This window comes from Electrona antarctica (genome assembly GCF_951216825.1).
Source record: "Electrona antarctica genome assembly, chromosome: 4".
Taxonomy (NCBI): domain Eukaryota; kingdom Metazoa; phylum Chordata; class Actinopteri; order Myctophiformes; family Myctophidae; genus Electrona; species Electrona antarctica.
Genome location: NC_136809.1, coordinates 44,137,953 through 44,154,782, shown reverse-complemented (window position 1 = coordinate 44,154,782; position 16,830 = coordinate 44,137,953). Strand labels below are relative to the sequence as shown.

General features: G+C 43.8%; 1 protein-coding gene across 1 annotated transcript in view; it reads left to right on the top strand.

The window, feature by feature from the left end:
• The window catches only part of LOC306921333 (multiple PDZ domain protein-like), a gene marked incomplete at its 3' end in the record, with an annotated part of 68,034 nt that overhangs the window by 42,141 nt on the left and 9,063 nt on the right, over positions 1 to 16,830 (top strand). The window contains exons 21-37 of the mRNA XM_079498442.1: positions 541 to 718; positions 1,454 to 1,564; positions 2,289 to 2,354; positions 2,644 to 2,715; positions 3,605 to 3,701; positions 3,940 to 4,151; positions 5,273 to 5,364; positions 6,076 to 6,130; positions 7,353 to 7,439; positions 9,550 to 9,624; positions 9,936 to 9,994; positions 10,154 to 10,310; positions 11,074 to 11,157; positions 11,421 to 11,614; positions 15,125 to 15,272; positions 15,770 to 15,841; positions 16,705 to 16,824. Coding sequence (XP_079354568.1) covers positions 541 to 718; positions 1,454 to 1,564; positions 2,289 to 2,354; positions 2,644 to 2,715; positions 3,605 to 3,701; positions 3,940 to 4,151; positions 5,273 to 5,364; positions 6,076 to 6,130; positions 7,353 to 7,439; positions 9,550 to 9,624; positions 9,936 to 9,994; positions 10,154 to 10,310; positions 11,074 to 11,157; positions 11,421 to 11,614; positions 15,125 to 15,272; positions 15,770 to 15,841; positions 16,705 to 16,824 — 1,879 coding nt within the window. The remainder of the gene's footprint in view (positions 1 to 540; positions 719 to 1,453; positions 1,565 to 2,288; positions 2,355 to 2,643; positions 2,716 to 3,604; positions 3,702 to 3,939; positions 4,152 to 5,272; positions 5,365 to 6,075; positions 6,131 to 7,352; positions 7,440 to 9,549; positions 9,625 to 9,935; positions 9,995 to 10,153; positions 10,311 to 11,073; positions 11,158 to 11,420; positions 11,615 to 15,124; positions 15,273 to 15,769; positions 15,842 to 16,704; positions 16,825 to 16,830) is intronic.

Sequence of the window (16,830 nt, the reverse complement as noted above, 5' to 3'; positions counted from 1 at the left end):
TTATAGGTCAGGTTTCACCTGACAAAAATGTAATCATGTAGATCTCAGAAACCATATAAATATTTCAAAAAGTGCAAAAAAAAGAAGAAGAAGAAACTTCTGTGTTCTACTGGCAGTGTGCATTATGAGTTTTGGTGCTGATTGGTTCAGTTTGTGAGATTATCTCCAGACATACAGTACATTCACACAAACAGACAGACCCATTTGTAGAAAGCCAGCCTCCTGCAGAGCCACGGCGTTAAAAAACAAACAAACAAAACAAAAGTATCCTAATACAGACCCCCCTCCCCCTCTCCCCTTTACTGATCATCCTTTTTATCGAGGTAGAATAAATGTGATTTTATAACACGTTTCAATCAAAAGTTGTTGTGTCTTGCCTCGTGGCGTGGAGGCATGCGGCGGCATGCAGGCACACAGCAGCAGCACGTGGACAGGACTGACATTCGTCAGCGCCAACGGCGCAAACTGGATTTTCACTTCTGTTGACGAGCGTGTGCGCGCCTGTCGTTCCCCCCCCCCCCCCTGCTGTGTGTGTGTTAGTGTGCAGCTGAGACGAGCACAGGGCCAGTCCCTGGGTATCAGTATAATGGGAGGCAGAGGAATGGGCCGCCGGCTGCACAGCGGGGAGATGATGAGGGGAGTGTTCATCAAACACATCAGCCCCGACAGCCCGGCAGCACACAACGGCACCCTCAGGACTGGAGACAGAATACTGGAGGTGTGTATCGTTGTGTGCGTGTGTGTGTGTGTGTGTGTGTGTGTGTGTGTGTGTGTGTGTGTGTGTGTGTGTGTGTGTGTGTGTGTGTGTGTGTGTGTGTGTGTGTGTGCGTGTGCGTGCGCACGTGCACGTATGTGTGTCTTGGAGAGTGTATGAATGAGCGACAGAGGAAAAGGAAATAATAGGGATGTGTGTGAATGTATTTTGGGAATTGTGTAAAATCAGACTGCTTGTATCCTTCATTGTGTGTGTGCGTGCATGTGTGCATGGCTGTGTGTGTAGGGGGATATATCTACTATTGCCCACATTCAGGTCTCGATTTATTGTATGCTCGTATGGTTGCTTAAGCTAAACCTAAGCTATGATGACTAAAACTAAGGCTAAATATAGTGACAAATTCGTCAACAAATTAAAACTAGACTAGACTACACAAGCCATTTTAACACATGGTTGCATGCTGAAAATAGCAAGCTACAATCTACAAGCTCACAACACGTGTAAACGTGTAAAATGAGCCATTATGACGGCATCAAGGCCCGCCAAAATACAGTTCAGTCGACTAAATCAACTGTAGATTTAGTCGACTAAAATCTTATGATATTTAGTCGACTAAAACTAGACTAACACTAAAACATTCCAGGTGACTAAAATGTGACTAAAACTAAATGAAAACTATTCAAAAGACTGTGACTCAAACTAAAATCAAACTTTGCTGTCAAAATCAACACTGCTCAGGTGTGTGGAGTGGACCTGAGAGAGGCCAGCCATGAACAGGCAGTGGAGGCCATCCGCACAGCTGGTGACCTCATCCACTTCCTGGTCCAGACCGGACCAGACAGACCTCAGGTATTCCATCCCAGCCACAAATGCCACCGTTTGCATATAGGCTTATATGCCTAATTTATACGTTGTCTCATGCCTTTGGCAGTTTGGCATCATCTGCTATTTGAATTGACAATAGCAGATGTTCAAGCTATAATAATCAGTTATTTTTGGGGGGAGCGGTGTGTGGCACCGTCATGTGATGAAATATAAATTAGGCTTTATAGAATCCAATTAGAAATTGGTTCCTTTAGGCGACGCAGTGTCATTTCACACTTAGGCTGGATGTTTGGCCGGAGCATGAAAAGACTTTCAATCACACACGTTAACAATGAGCCTGACATTATGTCCTCTAGCCCATTTTGACCTGAGATCAGATTCTAAAAATGTCTTCTACATCCTGACAGTTTTCTGAAAAAGCTATGTTTCTATGTCAGTCGTTCTTCGATTTTTCAAAAATAGCAGACCTACAAGCTCGTAGCGCGCCACTCGGTGGCGCGCTACGAGCTTGTAGATCTGCTATTTTTCAATAGCTAAAGCATAACATAATGCTAACACCAAAAGGGGTTCCCGCCCAGAATGGGCTAGACATGACGTACGTGCCATGCACATACGAATTTGCCAGAGAGGTGGCTGCTGTGCAGGGAACATATCCGGTGTCTTCTATCGTATCGGATGTGCTGTAGCATTTAGAGTATACGCTCAACGCTCTGCCTCCTCTGAACTTTCTGTTTTTCCGCATCTACAGTCTCCTACGCGGTCAAACCACGAAAGACTAACGCCGTCACCGCAGCCTGACTTACAGCGCAGCAAGGTAGGAACCCTCTTTAAGGCCAATGCTTTTAACTTTACCGTGTCTTCTGTTTTAATAGTACAGGTACAACAGTCATGCCTGTGATGCTTAATATAGCACGAGCAAAATTGCTTTCTGGACCAACATGTTTTTGTAAGAGTGCCTCCTCCATTTGGACTTGAAGAATGAAGATGCTCTGCAATATAAATGATCAATCAATGTTAAGACCTTCTGTAGTGTACGGAAGGGATGCCGCTGTGGACTCTGTTCTGTTGTTCAACCCTGTTGAACCCTGCGTTGTCTCCTTTAGGAAGCAGAGATTCTCAGTGGTCTGTTCCTTAGTCTCTCCCCCACAAATCCCTTCACCCCCACCCCCTTCAAGGTTGGTACGGTTTGTGCACGTAAAGGTCTTTACACACCAGGGAGTGATGAATAAACAATATGAAAATGCAAAATGCTCACTGGCGAATATTTCACATACTAAACTTATTTTTTGTTACCGCCGCACTCTGTCTCCTCTGGTACAATTTGTCCTTAAAACATGGACATTTGGCAAGAGTAAAAGGGGGAGCTATCCGGCCAGCCGGTGCATAATATTTGCCTGTATGAAAAAAGAAATAAAAACAACCTCCAGGAAAATTATTCAAACTAAAGTATCACCTCCAGTGTGTAAGAACTGTGTGCGTGTGTGTGTGTGTGTGTGTGTGTGTGTGTGTGCGTGCGTGCGTGCGTGCGTGCGTGCGTGCGTGCGTGCGTGCGTGCGTGCGTGTGTGCGTGCGTGCGCGCGCTTGTTTGTAAGTTGCAGCAGGTACTGTGTGTGTGCTTATGTGTGCATAATGCATGCCTGTGCATGTGTGTACCAATACTTTTGAAAGGATATTGTGCTACAACTTATAGTAATCAGTGTGTATGTTTTGTGGATATATTCCTCAGTTCAAAGTCAGCTACCTTGTTTGTTGAAAACTTTTGTTTTCCTCTTTGATGAAGCATTTGTTTGAAGATATTTTACATATCTTCAAACGGATGTGCCACAAGTTATGCAGTCTTTCTTAGGTTACAAAATAATGCATAAGACTGGTCATCTTTCATGTTATTTTTAGCTGACATTAAACTTGTGTTCATTAATTCATCCCATTCGTCAGCTTTTCCCACTGCAACATCAAGCGTTCTTGAATTGGCCTCAGGGGTGAGTCCAACTCCTGCCTGAAGGACCCCTGAGGCATCCTCCCAACTCTGCCTGCTCAATAATGCAACACTCCTTTCCCCCCAAGGCGCCGCCGCCGACAGCCAATAGAACGGAGCAGAGGAGTCCTGTCACTTCAGCCGTCACAGTGGGAGCGGAGGACGACCACGACGAGATTGGCCGAAGTAGGTCAAGTTGGTCAACATCGCAGACACGTCACTCTCACACGCACGCACGCACACACACACACACACACACGCATGCACTCTCTCTCTCTCTCTCTCTCTCTCTCTCTCTCTCTCTCTCTCTCTCTCTCTCTCTCTCTCTCCCTCCCACAAAAAGGTCAGAATAAAATGATGGACTTATAAACGGTTCTTCATGTCAACTCTTCGTCCTCCTTGTTCTACCCCTCGCTCTCCTCAGAGAAGATGCTGCAGCGCTACGGCAGCCTGACCGGGACGCTCCACATGTTTGAGATTAAGAAGGCCCCTCGTGGTGCCCACGGACTGGGACTCAGCCTGGTGGGCAACAAGGACGGCTCGCGTGCGCGGATGAGCGTCTTCGTGGCGGGGATCGACCCCAGCGGAGCCGCCGCGGTAGACGGAAGAATACAAGTTGGGGATGAGCTACTGGAGGTACGGAGGAGGGCAGTGCGGTATCTCTTGGGGTGAAGAGATAGGTCGGGTCTATGGCTGATTTGACTGCAGTCAAGTCCGATTTACTTCTGTTCACACTGCATTTGCAAATGGCGAGAACGGACCTGTCACAGATCTGTGATTTTAAGGCCCCATTTACACTGGCAGCCAAATCCAGACTGAATCAGATCTGTGCCACATCCGTCTTGGCTTGGCCGGGGCGCTGCAACAAACTAAATTGTCCGTGTTCATGTTGGGGTGGGAAGCATGCAGAGGAGGGTCACTGCTCTAGTAGTAAGTAAAGTAAGTATGTTTAATTTAAAGAGCATATATACACAGAACATACATAGATGCATTTAAATCCACTAATGCTAGCACTGAATGCTGGCACCGAAAAAGTGTAGGGCTGTAGGCTAAAGCTGTGGTTTATATTGCCTACCCTTTTTAAACAAAACATAGTAGCACATTGTCAAACATTAATTTCACAAAAACTGAAAACATCACACCATTACATTTATAAGAAGAATCTAAGCAGCAAGGCTTATATTTTGCCTTTAGACTTTGAAGAGTAGCAAATGTTAAATGTCTAACATCTCCCACAGGTTGTTCAGCAGGGAGCAGAGCTGGAAGAGACAGTGTGTTTCTCTACACGCGTTAAGCCATCTCTCACTGTCAAGTGAAAAGAAGTGGCTAACCACTCCATGAATATCGGAGGAGACACAGGCTTTTCTGCATCCTCCCCAGACAAAACAGCAGGGGTAGTCACAGCAGTGACTGTAAATGATATGGGGGGAATTGGCAATAACTAAATTAGGAGAACATTTTAAAAGAATGGACACCGCTAAGCCGTGCGAGGGAGGCAGGTGTGAGTCATGGGGTGAAACAGCCCGCTGCCAAATTGGAGTTTAAGGACGGTGAATTTAATTGATTGAAGACAGGGAGAGATGGGAGAGGGGATTATGTTAAGAACATCAAAAGATGGCCCGGGCGGCTGGCGTAGCAGTTTGGGCACCTAGGCTCAATGTAGCCCGAGTCCCGATCACGTTGGCCTTTGCTGCGTGTCACTTCCCATCTCTCTCTTCCCATTAATTATAGGAATTAATTGTTGTTTCTTCTTTTAGATCAATGGTCAAATCATGTATGGTCGCAGTCACCAGAATGCCTCCACCATCATCAATAACGCTCCTTCTAAAGTGAAAATCATTCTCATCAGGTAGGATTCAGGAAAATTAATCCGACTGAACTCATGTACTTTGTAGGTTTTCCATTTGTAACAGCGTAGTGGTGATTTTCCAAAAATACAATCCTCACTTTATACTGTTTTTGGTCAACACTCAATATTGTACTGTATATGAGGGTGGACGGCATGAGGACTAGTGATAACAGATGCTTTTTGACTGCCTAGGAATGAAGCTACTCTACGTGCACAAACTGTCAACTCACAGACAGACTCTTCAACGGATGGATGTCCCTTAAAAGACATCCAACACATCACGCTACCTCAGGTACAACACTAGTAGTGTAAATTATGTTTGGCCCTTAACGGCCCTTATGTTTATGCAATGAAACAGTCAAATGACATGTAGGGAATATACTGTCTAATTATCTCCACCAGATAATGTTTTACACAGTTTGTGTGTTTTCTTGTCCGAGGCTAATTGCTGGACTGCTGGACCTATCAGCGCCAACTTGCTTTCTCGTGTTTTATATTTTTTGAAATATTTAACTTTCATTAAACCAATCAATTAATTAAGTCATTACTCAATGGTGGTGGGATCAGGGGGAACTTTGCTCAAATAATGGTGTCATGCTGTATGTCATCAGATACGTCACAGGAGACTGACGTCACACAGGGTAGGCCACCTGTCCTGGCAAGACATATGCGCTCCATTGAACCTGATTCCCTTCTAACTTCATTGACCAGGGCCCCCGAGGGCTCTTGCTTGACCCCCGCCCTTTGTCCCTCTACACCAAATCAAGTAGCCAAATGAGCTTGTAGATTTGCCATTTCCGATGAACTTTGCCTATTTAATAGGCACACTTTTGACTGCACCGCCAATCAATGTGCTTATTGTCCTCAAAGTCACGCATCCAACGAGCTCTAGGATTTGAGAGCTCTAGTTTAATGTGGGGCCAGTCATCAATGACTATCATTGTAATGCAAATGAAAGAGAGGTGTACTGTAGCTCTACTTAACTACTGTATCATCAGTGGTAACCACTAAAACAGACAGAAAGACCTTGCACATCTGATTACATTTGGTCATGTTAAATAAGGCTGAAAAAGAGTTGTTTGTGATGTGTTCACAGCACACCCGACAAAAGACCATTGATACTTAATATTGATGAAATAAATGCATTTGTATGTGACTTTAACATGGTCTGAAAGTGCATTATGATAGGTAGATGTAGTTGGCCCTAGGGTGTTTTCATATTTTATTATGATGTGCCCAGAACAGGGATGATACGGTTCATGTGGATATGTATTGTAATCCTCGGTATACAACCAGTCAGAGCTGAGGGCTTTAGTTGTTCATTTGATATGTATTGTGTAATACTCAGTGTCCAACCAGTCAGAGCTGAGAGCTTTAGTGATAATGTGGATATGTATTGTAAATAATACTCAGTGTCTAACCAGTCAGGGCTGAGAGGTTTAGTGATAATGTGGATATGTATTGTTGTAATACTCAGTGTACAACCAGTCAGGGCTGAGAGGTTTAGTTGTTCATTTGATATGTATTGTGTAATACTCAGTGTCCAACCAGTCAGGGCTGAGAGGTTTAGTGATAATGTGGATATGTATTGTAAATAATACTCAGTGTCCAACCAGTCAGGGCTGAGATGTTTAGTGATAATGTGGATATGTATTGTTGTAATACTCAGTGTACAACCAGTCAGGGCTGAGAGGTTTAGTTGTTCATTTGATATGTATTGTGTAATACTCAGTGTCCAACCAGTCAGAGCTGAGAGGTTTAGTGATAATGTGGATATGTATTGTTGTAATACTCAGTGTACAACCAGTCAGGGCTGAGAGGTTTAGTGATAATGTGGATATGTATTGTTGTAATACTCAGTGTCCAACCAGTCGGGGCTGAGAGGTTTAGTGATAATGTGGATATGTATTGTAAGTAATACTCAGTGTCCAACCAGTCAGGGCTGAGAGCTTTAGTAGTTTCGTTTGTCTCGTCTCATGTTACTGTAGGATCAGGTGGATCTGGGTATCTGCATGGCAGAGGACAACTCCAGGAAAGGAGTACGCTCCTTGACTCAGCACGGGACTGCAAGTAAGGTACGACATCGTCATCACGCTGTCATCATATTGTCATCATTATCACCGTCATTATGATGTTCTGTTCTATTTTCATTGTCATAATCATCCTCATTATCATTAGTGGGAAGTAGGTTGAGCGCCCACTCTTTTATAATTTACAATTAACCCATTTTGGGCGGGAACCCCTTTTGGTTATGTTATAATTTAGCTATTGAAAAATAGCAGATCTACAAGCTCATAGCGCGCCACCGAGTGGCGCGCTATGAACTTGTAGGTCTGCTATTTTTTTTAAATCGTTAAAATGTGCCTCAAGTCTTTCAGAAAATTGTCATGATTTAGAAAACATTTCTTTTAAATTTCGACGTCAGGCCTGAATGGGTTAAGGTGCGCCGCGCCCGTTCGCTGCGCTTGCGCAACTTCTGGTCTTTGCATTGACTTTGTATGTAATGGCGTTGCTCTATCCATCCATGTCTGAACGCAGCTTTAGACTTTGTATGTAATGGCGTTGCTCTAACCATCCATGTCTGAACGCAGCTTTAGACTTGTATGTGACTTTATGTGGTGAAATGCAGGGAAGTTATGCGGAAAAATGAGAAATGCAAAATAGGCAGAAAGTTGTGAAATATGTGGGTTTGTATGTGATTTTATGCGGTAGTATACTGTATGTGGGAAGTTTGAAATAAGTTTGATGTTTGGGATATGCGTGATTATGTGCCGTTTTTGGAAAACAATTTACCCCTGCATAATCTGTGGCAATTGATTATGTAGGAAATGAATCACATTTTAATCATAATAATAAGGCCTGCAAGGTCATGTTGTTTATGTTTCTCATGTTCCCATGTTATTTATTTATTATTGTCCCCAAAACTTTGGACAGGACTGGACTTTGACTTAGAAGCTTCATTCAACGATTATCATTGTTTAAATGTATTATAATTGTTTAAACTTTTAAAAAATGTTTTAAAAAAATGGCCTGGGCCGTGGCTCAGCGGTCCAGGCACCCTGGCTGGTAATCCAGTCTGGCAGTGTGCCGCGGGTTCGACTCCCGATCCCAACAGCCTTTACTGCATGTCACCCCCCATCAAGTCGAAAGCCACACAAAAAATATAAAAAATAAATAAATAAAAAATGTATACCAGGAACATCATCATCATCATCATCATCATCATCATCATCATCATCATCATTAATATTAATATTATTATATTATCATTATCATTATCGTTATTGTTGTTATTCTCATTATTACTGGCGTTATTATCATCAGAATCCTGTCTCACTCCAAATGATTTTATTCCTCTACTCATTCCTTACTCCCTTCCCTAACTATCTTCATCTTCTCAGCCATTCATCTGTGTCACATTTTCAATCTACTGTAGCACCCTTCCCCCGTGGCATTAGTATTACTAAGGAGGAGCTGTGCTTATAGTAATTATTACATTGAGTAGTTTCATGAATGTCATCCCTTACAGAATTGATTACACTCAATAATGGGTTTCCCCCCAGCTAACATCAAACAACATTGAAAATAATCTAGCTTCTTTAAACTCTTGGGTTATTTATTATGTTCTCTCCAGCCCAGAGCACCATCTCCGTCATTTAAATTCTTATGAAAGTGATTGCATTCTGAGTGCTTTTGGAACTGCAGGTATAGCTTTTTTAATTCACACCTAGGACCTAGGTAATGTCAGTCAGTAATCTAATGAACCACGCCGTGTGTGTGTGTGTGTGTGTGTGTGTGTGTGTGTGTGTGTGTGTGTGTGTGTGTGTGTGTGCGTGCGTGCGTGCGTGCGTGCGTGCGTGCGTGCGTGCGTGCGTGCGTGCGTGCGTGCGTGCGTGCGTGCGTGCGTGCGTGCGTGCGTGCGTGCGTGCGTGCGTGCGTGCGTGCGTGCGTGCGTGCGTGCGTGCGTGCGTGCGTGCGTGCGTCATATCACCAGAGGTCCCTGGCAATGTTAAATGCAGATTATGACTGCCTGGCATGTACAAACAACATGTTGAATGTCACATAAAAATACATTTCCTGAATGACTCCATGATAAAGGTTTGAGGTACAGATTCTATTGGACACTGTCACTGTTTATTCTTCAGTTTACTCTTCATAATTGTTCTGTTTTATGTATTTGTATAGGATGGCCGGATAAAGGTTGGAGATAGAATTATGGCTGTGGGTGACGAGATTGTGGCTAGACTGTCAGTGGACAAGGTAAACATGCGCACGCACGCATGTGCACGCACACACACACACACGCACACACACACACACACACACACACACACACACACACACACACACACACACACACACACACACACACACACACACACACACACACAATGTTCCAATTTCCAATGCACAAAAACACAGTTAAATCGTTAATCGCAATTTATTTGTGTGACAATTAATCGTCAACTTAATTGTGTAATCGTGACAGCCCTACACACATCAATCAATGGGACAACTCTGACTGATTGAAACATCTTTGCCTAAACGTTTTCCCCCCACTATTCGTTCAGGTGTCCAGTATGCCTCTGAAACAACAAGGATCAGCCAAGCCGTCCATCAACCGCTCCAGGCCCGTCTCCTCCTCCCCCTCCTCCCATCCCGCCTCTCTTCCCTCTCTTCCTCCTCCCAATCCCGGTGCCATGATCTCCTCCTCCTCTTCCTCCTCTGCCTCCCTCACGCTGCGTATGTCCTCCTCCTCCTCGCATCCTTCTTCTTCCGTCAATACCAGCGGACGATCGGATTGGCCCGGGTCGCGCGGTGCCGGGTCCCCTGCTGATGACCCCCGGTGCTGTCCCGTGGTGGCGGGCGGTGAGACCACCATCGAGATCAGTAAAGGGAACACGGGTCTGGGCCTCAGCGTCGTAGGGGGCTGTGACACCCTGCTGGTGAGAGCACTCAATGCACACTGGTCCCACGTCAACACGGGGAAAAAAACAACTGTGGTGGAAAGTAACTAAGTATATTTTCTTAACACATTAAGGACGGGAAAATAGCAGATCTACAAGCTCATAGCGCGGCACCGAGTGCCACGCTACGAGCTTGTAGATCTGCTATTTTTGAAAAATCGTGAAAATGTGGCACACATCTTTGAATATATATTCCGGAGTGAATGTTTTTAACTCAAGTTTTTGCTCCTGGGGGGTCCCTGGAACAAATAATTCTGGGGGTCCTTGACATGAAAGAGGTTGAGCCTCAGGTCTAAATGGGTTAAGTAGTGTACTTAAGTAAAAATGTGAGGTATTTGTACTGTACTTGAGTACTGTACGTCCAATTTCCAATATTGTACTTTTACTTTAACATTAATCACTTCATCCCTATTTAAACTTTGGCTATTTGAAAATAGCCGATCTTTGTCTGTTTTTTAATATCAATAAAGATGTCAAAGTCAAAGCGTAAAAGTCTGAAACATTTCCTCTTGGAGTTACACATGGATATTAAACATTGGGAATTGTACTGTGTTGTCTACAAGCTATGTCTAATCGTTCCCAGTATATTTCCACAGTGTTAAATACGTGATTGAGACCTGATAAAAAGAGGCTGTTTTCATTATACCCAAATAAATGGTTTCAGTTTAATTGAATTTTCAATTCATTATCTAATCTCTCTCTGGTATTTTAATAAGAGTGTGATTTCTGATGTTCCCTCCAGGGGGCAGTAATAATCCACGAAGTGAATGATGGTGGAGCTGCCCAGAGAGATGGGAGACTGCAGGCAGGAGATCAGATACTAGAGGTGCACGCACGCACGCACGCACGCACGCACGCACGCACGCACGCACGCACGCACGCACGCACGCACGCACGCACGCACGCACGCACGCACGCACGCACGCACACACACACACACACACACACAATGTCTCATCCTGGCAACAAACAAGGAAGGTTTTTATTGGCACACAGGAATAGAACTTCTAACTGACTCTTCCCTCCCTCTCCGTTCCTCTCCTCTCCTGCACCATTCCTTTATCCCTCTGCCCTCCACGCGGCGTGCAGGTGAACGGTATAGACCTTCGGCAGGCCACCCACGAGGAGGCCATTGGTGTGCTGCGGCTGACGACCCAGCGGGTGCACCTGCGTGTCTTCAGGCACCAGGAGACTTACAGAGAGGAGGACCTCTGGGACGTCTTCAATATAGAGCTCCGGCCTCAGCCTGGACAGGCTTTAGGCCTGACAACTATAGGGAAGAGGTATAGTAATGAACTAGAGTCTAGTGGACAGGCTTTACTAGGCCTGACCACTGTAGGGAAGAGGTACAGTAATGAACTAGAGTCTAGTGGACAGGCTTTACTAGGCCTGACCACTGTAGGGAAGAGGTATAGTATTGAACTAGAGTCTAGTGGACAGGCTTTACTAGGCCTGACAACTATAGGGAAGAGGTACAGTAATGAACTAGAGTCTAGTGGACAGGCTTTACTAGGCCTGACCACTGTAGGGAAGAGGTACAGTAATGAACTAGAGTCTAGTGGACAGGCTTTACTAGGCCTGACCACTATAGGGAAGAGGTATAGTAATGAACTAGAGTCTAGTGGACAGGCTTTACTAGGCCTGACCACTATAGGGAAGAGGTATAGTAATGAACTAGAGTCTAGTGGACAGGCTTTACTAGGCCTGACCACTGTAGGGAAGAGGTACAGTAATGAACTAGAGTCTAGTGGACAGGCTTTACTAGGCCTGACCACTATAGGGAAGAGGTATAGTAATGAACTAGAGTCTAGTGGACAGGCTTTACTAGGCCTGACCACTGTAGGGAAGAGGTACAGTAATGAACTAGAGTCTAGTGGACAGGCTTTACTAGGCCTGACCACTGTAGGGAAGAGGTACAGTAATGAACTAGAGTCTAGTGGACAGGCTTTACTAGGCCTGACCACTGTAGGGAAGAGGTACAGTAATGAACTAGAGTCTAGTGGACAGGCTTTACTAGGCCTGACCACTGTAGGGAAGAGGTACAGTAATGAACTAGAGTCTAGTGGACAGGCTTTACTAGGCCTGACCACTATAGGGAAGAGGTACAGTAATGAACTAGAGTCTAGTGGACAGGCTTTACTAGGCCTGACCACTGTAGGGAAGAGGTACAGTAATGAACTAGAGTCTAGTGGACAGGCTTTACTAGGCCTGACCACTGTAGGGAAGAGGTACAATCATGAATTAGTCTAGTGGACAGGCTTTACGAGGCAGGTATAGTAATGGATACGCTCTATGCACACATAATAACACTGTTACTAATGATAGCCTCTGTACCCAGGCTTTTATTTCCGTTCGCATTCGGCTATACTAATGAAGGCTCTGTTCCACTCTGGTCAAACAGAATCAGGGTGCTGCTATTGTGCATGTTCACCATGTTGGCTCACTGGAAACACTCTGCTACACCAGTGGGTCTCATGTATCAATGGAGTGTATATTCTGCCTTAATTTTGAGTGGGTTTTTGGTGTAGGACCACGTCAATCAACATGGCATTTATCAAGTGATCCTATACCGCCTATCCTAGCGTAAATTGGTCGCTTCTTTGATACATCTCACGGCTGAAACCGACAGTTATTTAAATAACACAACCTTAAATATTTGCCAAAACAGCCTGGTTTTACTACATGAAGAACCTGAATACGACCAAACCGCGGGTGTAGACAACTCCCCACACTAGATGCCGACTAGACGTGAGCTTTGGCGTGAGCTACGTCAAAGTCCAACGTCACGTTAGATTAATGCAGACAATTGCACTGATCTTGCCGTACGTACGCCCATTATTTGGTCTACACTACGTTGATAAATGATGGCCAATGAGTCCTTGACTGGGTTCCAAGTGGCCCGGTATGGGTGTGTAAGTCTGAGAGTGTACAAATGGAACCAAATGGACCTGTACACTCTCAGACTTATGGAGGTCCTTGAAATGAAAAGGTTTGAGAACCACTGTACACTAAATGGAACAGAGTCTTAATTAGTATCATCGGTATGATAGATGAAGGAAGTAGGGAAGGGGCCCGGAAGCAGGACGTTATTCTGTGTGCATAGAGCCTATTGGAGTCTGTACAGGCATTAGGCCTGACCACTATAGAAAGAGGTATAGTAATTAGCTTTGGACATGATGCGTCATTTTGTTGATTTTGATTTTTCACAGTATATATTACAAATTGCCATTAGCCTTGTTTTCTACACTAGAGGTCAGTAGCAATTATTGACTGGTAAAATAAAAGTTGCCAGTTCAATAATGTCATACTTGCCTGTCTATTTAATATAAGAAATTCCAAGAACATTATATATATGACATTTAATAGTTTTTGAGTGGTGTAAACCACTCCTACAACTGGCTTTGTTAGTCTGTCTGTCTGTCTGTCTGTGCAAAAAAAATGAGCATGGTTGATGCTGATTGGTTGATGCTGATTTAATTACGTCAGACATTACATCAGAACACAGCTGATCAGGCTATATAATACCTTACACCACTCAGTTCACACGGGTGTGATTTTTTTTTTACACTCAGGCCCTTGACAAATCCCCTGGAGAGATAGGCTAACAGCTGTTCAGTCCAAATTTGATAACATTTTCCCCTTAACATTGAAAAGCTGTGAATGAGACAGGAGTCATAAACTATCTGTTCTAGGATAACACTCTGTTACATTTGCAGACATTTGTCTGCTTGTCCAATTTATGTTTTTATCTATGGGATATGGATTGCAGGCTCATTACTAAATGGAGCTGCATTACAGTGGCTTGGTGTTCTGCTATTATAAGCTGATAGCTTCCTTGATCAGATACGACAACAGTACTGCTTCAGCCAATTATGTGGCTATTTGATCTGCACAAAGAAACGACGCTTTTGCCACACTTACCTTTGATTTTACGTCATCATTTTAATGTTTAGTCTCCTGAAGGCCTTTGTGAAGAAAGATGAAGTATTGCATAAAATGTTAACGTTCTGTGTTTTACCATTCTTATCAAAACTGAGAGCTCATGATGAGTAGCCGTCCATGGGAGCAGTGATACCATGAAATAAATCACCTGAGGCAGATTAATCACATATTCTCCTTTTTTTTTTTAAGAGGCACGGCATATTGAAGAGCCACGGGTCAATGCACCAGATAGAATATTTCCATGTCCATGATGATAAGGAGCTACACATAACTCATGTAAATGAAATGAGGAGATGGGCAGCCCACGGTGGGTTACAAATAATACATTATGAGGGGCTGGTGTCCTCACTGTAATTTAAAAATCACACCCGTGTGAACTGAGTGGTGTAAGGTCTTATATAGACTGATCAGCTGTGGTCTGACGTAATGTCTGACGTAATGAAATCACACCCGTGTGAACTGGGTGACCATAGCAACCATGCTCATGTATTTCAGATGGGGGTTGGCGGCCATTTTTGGGGTCCTTGACATGAAATAGTTTGAGAACCACTGATATAGAAGGTTTTTCAGAAAACTGTTAGGATGTAGATGACATTTTGTAGAATCTGGCCTCATAGTCCTAAATGTGTTTAGTGGTTAAGTTTGTCTGTGGCTTTTATAAATATTTAGCCAATGCAATGGAACGTATTGTAACAAGAGTTTTGTGACTAAATTGGATCCATCAGAAGAAAGGCACGATTATGACACATCCGCGCCCAAGGCAGCGGGCCCACACGCCGCATAATGAACTCTGAATGTGGAGAGAGAGAGACGTGGTGTAATTTTCGACTTCCCAATGTTTTCATCACCAGTAACGACACAGGCGTCTTCGTCTCAGACATAATCAAGGGGGGATTGGCGGATGCAGATGGCAGGCTGTTGCTAGGGGACCAGATTCTCTCCATCAGCGGCGAGGATGTCCGCGCAGCAACACAGGAGCACGCAGAGAAGCTGCTACAGGTCAGTCAAGGACAGTTAAATCATCAGGGTTTATTTATTTGTACACTCTGAGCAAATCTAAATCAGACTCAGCTTTAGTGTCACACAGTTAAATAAAAGTGGGTGGAATTCGTTTTATGCATAGTTCTCATTGTGACACAAACAAAGAAGGGAAGGGGGGAGGATACGGAGATATAGCAGGAAAAGAAAGAAAGTTTGAGTACTTTTGCCACAAATAGTACAGGTAAAGGTGTTTTTTTTTTCATTTCTTCTGAGTGGTTCTTATAGATATTTACAAGCTTTTGCTACAAACTGTACAACAAAAGGGTCTCTTAGCTTTTTCCACAAAAAAAAAGAAACATATATTTACAAATGCAACCAAATGGTTGCTTTAGTACACACTCACTCGCTCAGAGTTACAAATTGATAAATTGACGCTGAGGATTATTAATATGAACACATAAATATAGACAGAGTTATCTTGACACAGTTACCTTGTTGTGTCCATTTTGCCTCAGAGGTGCAGTGGTGCTGTAAATCTAGAAGTGGCTCGTTTCAAAGCCGGGATACCGTACTCACATTGGAGCCAGGTAAAGTGTCCCAGCTCTTTGTGGCTGGCTGTGACTTTCTCTGAGAAAACATAATACATTCCTGAATTCATTCCAAATGTCCTAATAACAAATAGGGATTATTATTCGGCGGTTGATATTCATTATAAAAAATGTCTGCTGGCCACCTGGAATGATGTAGAACTGTGGTTTTCAACTCTTTTCATATCAAGGTTCATTATTCATTCTGCCTTTTGAGCCATGCATGGACCACCATTTGATGACATTTAGCCTCTCAAGACTTAGAATATTTTGTTGTCGTTGGATGAGATTGTGTCCACAATTCCATGCTGTGTAGGAAAGACAACAGGCAATTGTTGATCAAAATATAACAATTCTTCAATTAAGTAATGCAGATGTTTAACTATATGATTTAACTCTTGAGAGTGTAAAATGAAACCAAATGTACCCGTAATATTTTTTTCATTTTACCCTCTCAAGAGTTAAAGATCTAATATGGGTCCATTTGGTTATGAAATCTCCATCATTCAGCTGGGGACCACCTGGAACACCCCTCAGGGACCACTGGTGGTCCCTGGACCACTGGTTGAGAACCACTGATGTAGAATGATTACCGGATTTAGCAAATATTTAAACTCCCAGAATGCCCTTCTTCCATAACATCACTACTTTATTTTTTTTATAAGATATGTTTTGGGGGTTTTTTTGCCTTTATTGATAGTTGTACTGTAGCTAGACAGGAAATGGGGGTAAGACACACAGCAAAGTTTGTTGGGATCGGGACTCGAACCCGCGACACACTGTCATGTTGGATTACCAGGTGCCTGGGCCGCTAAGCCGGCCCATGCCAACATCACTACTTTCAATTGTGTTTATTTATCCAGAGTGAAGACTCTGACTGCTCCACCCTGACGCCCTCAAGTGGATGTGATACTTCCTCAGGCCACCAGAGGGAGACAGACAGCAAATATGGGCATTTTGGTACGTGGTACATCAATTCTGGAGTTTGG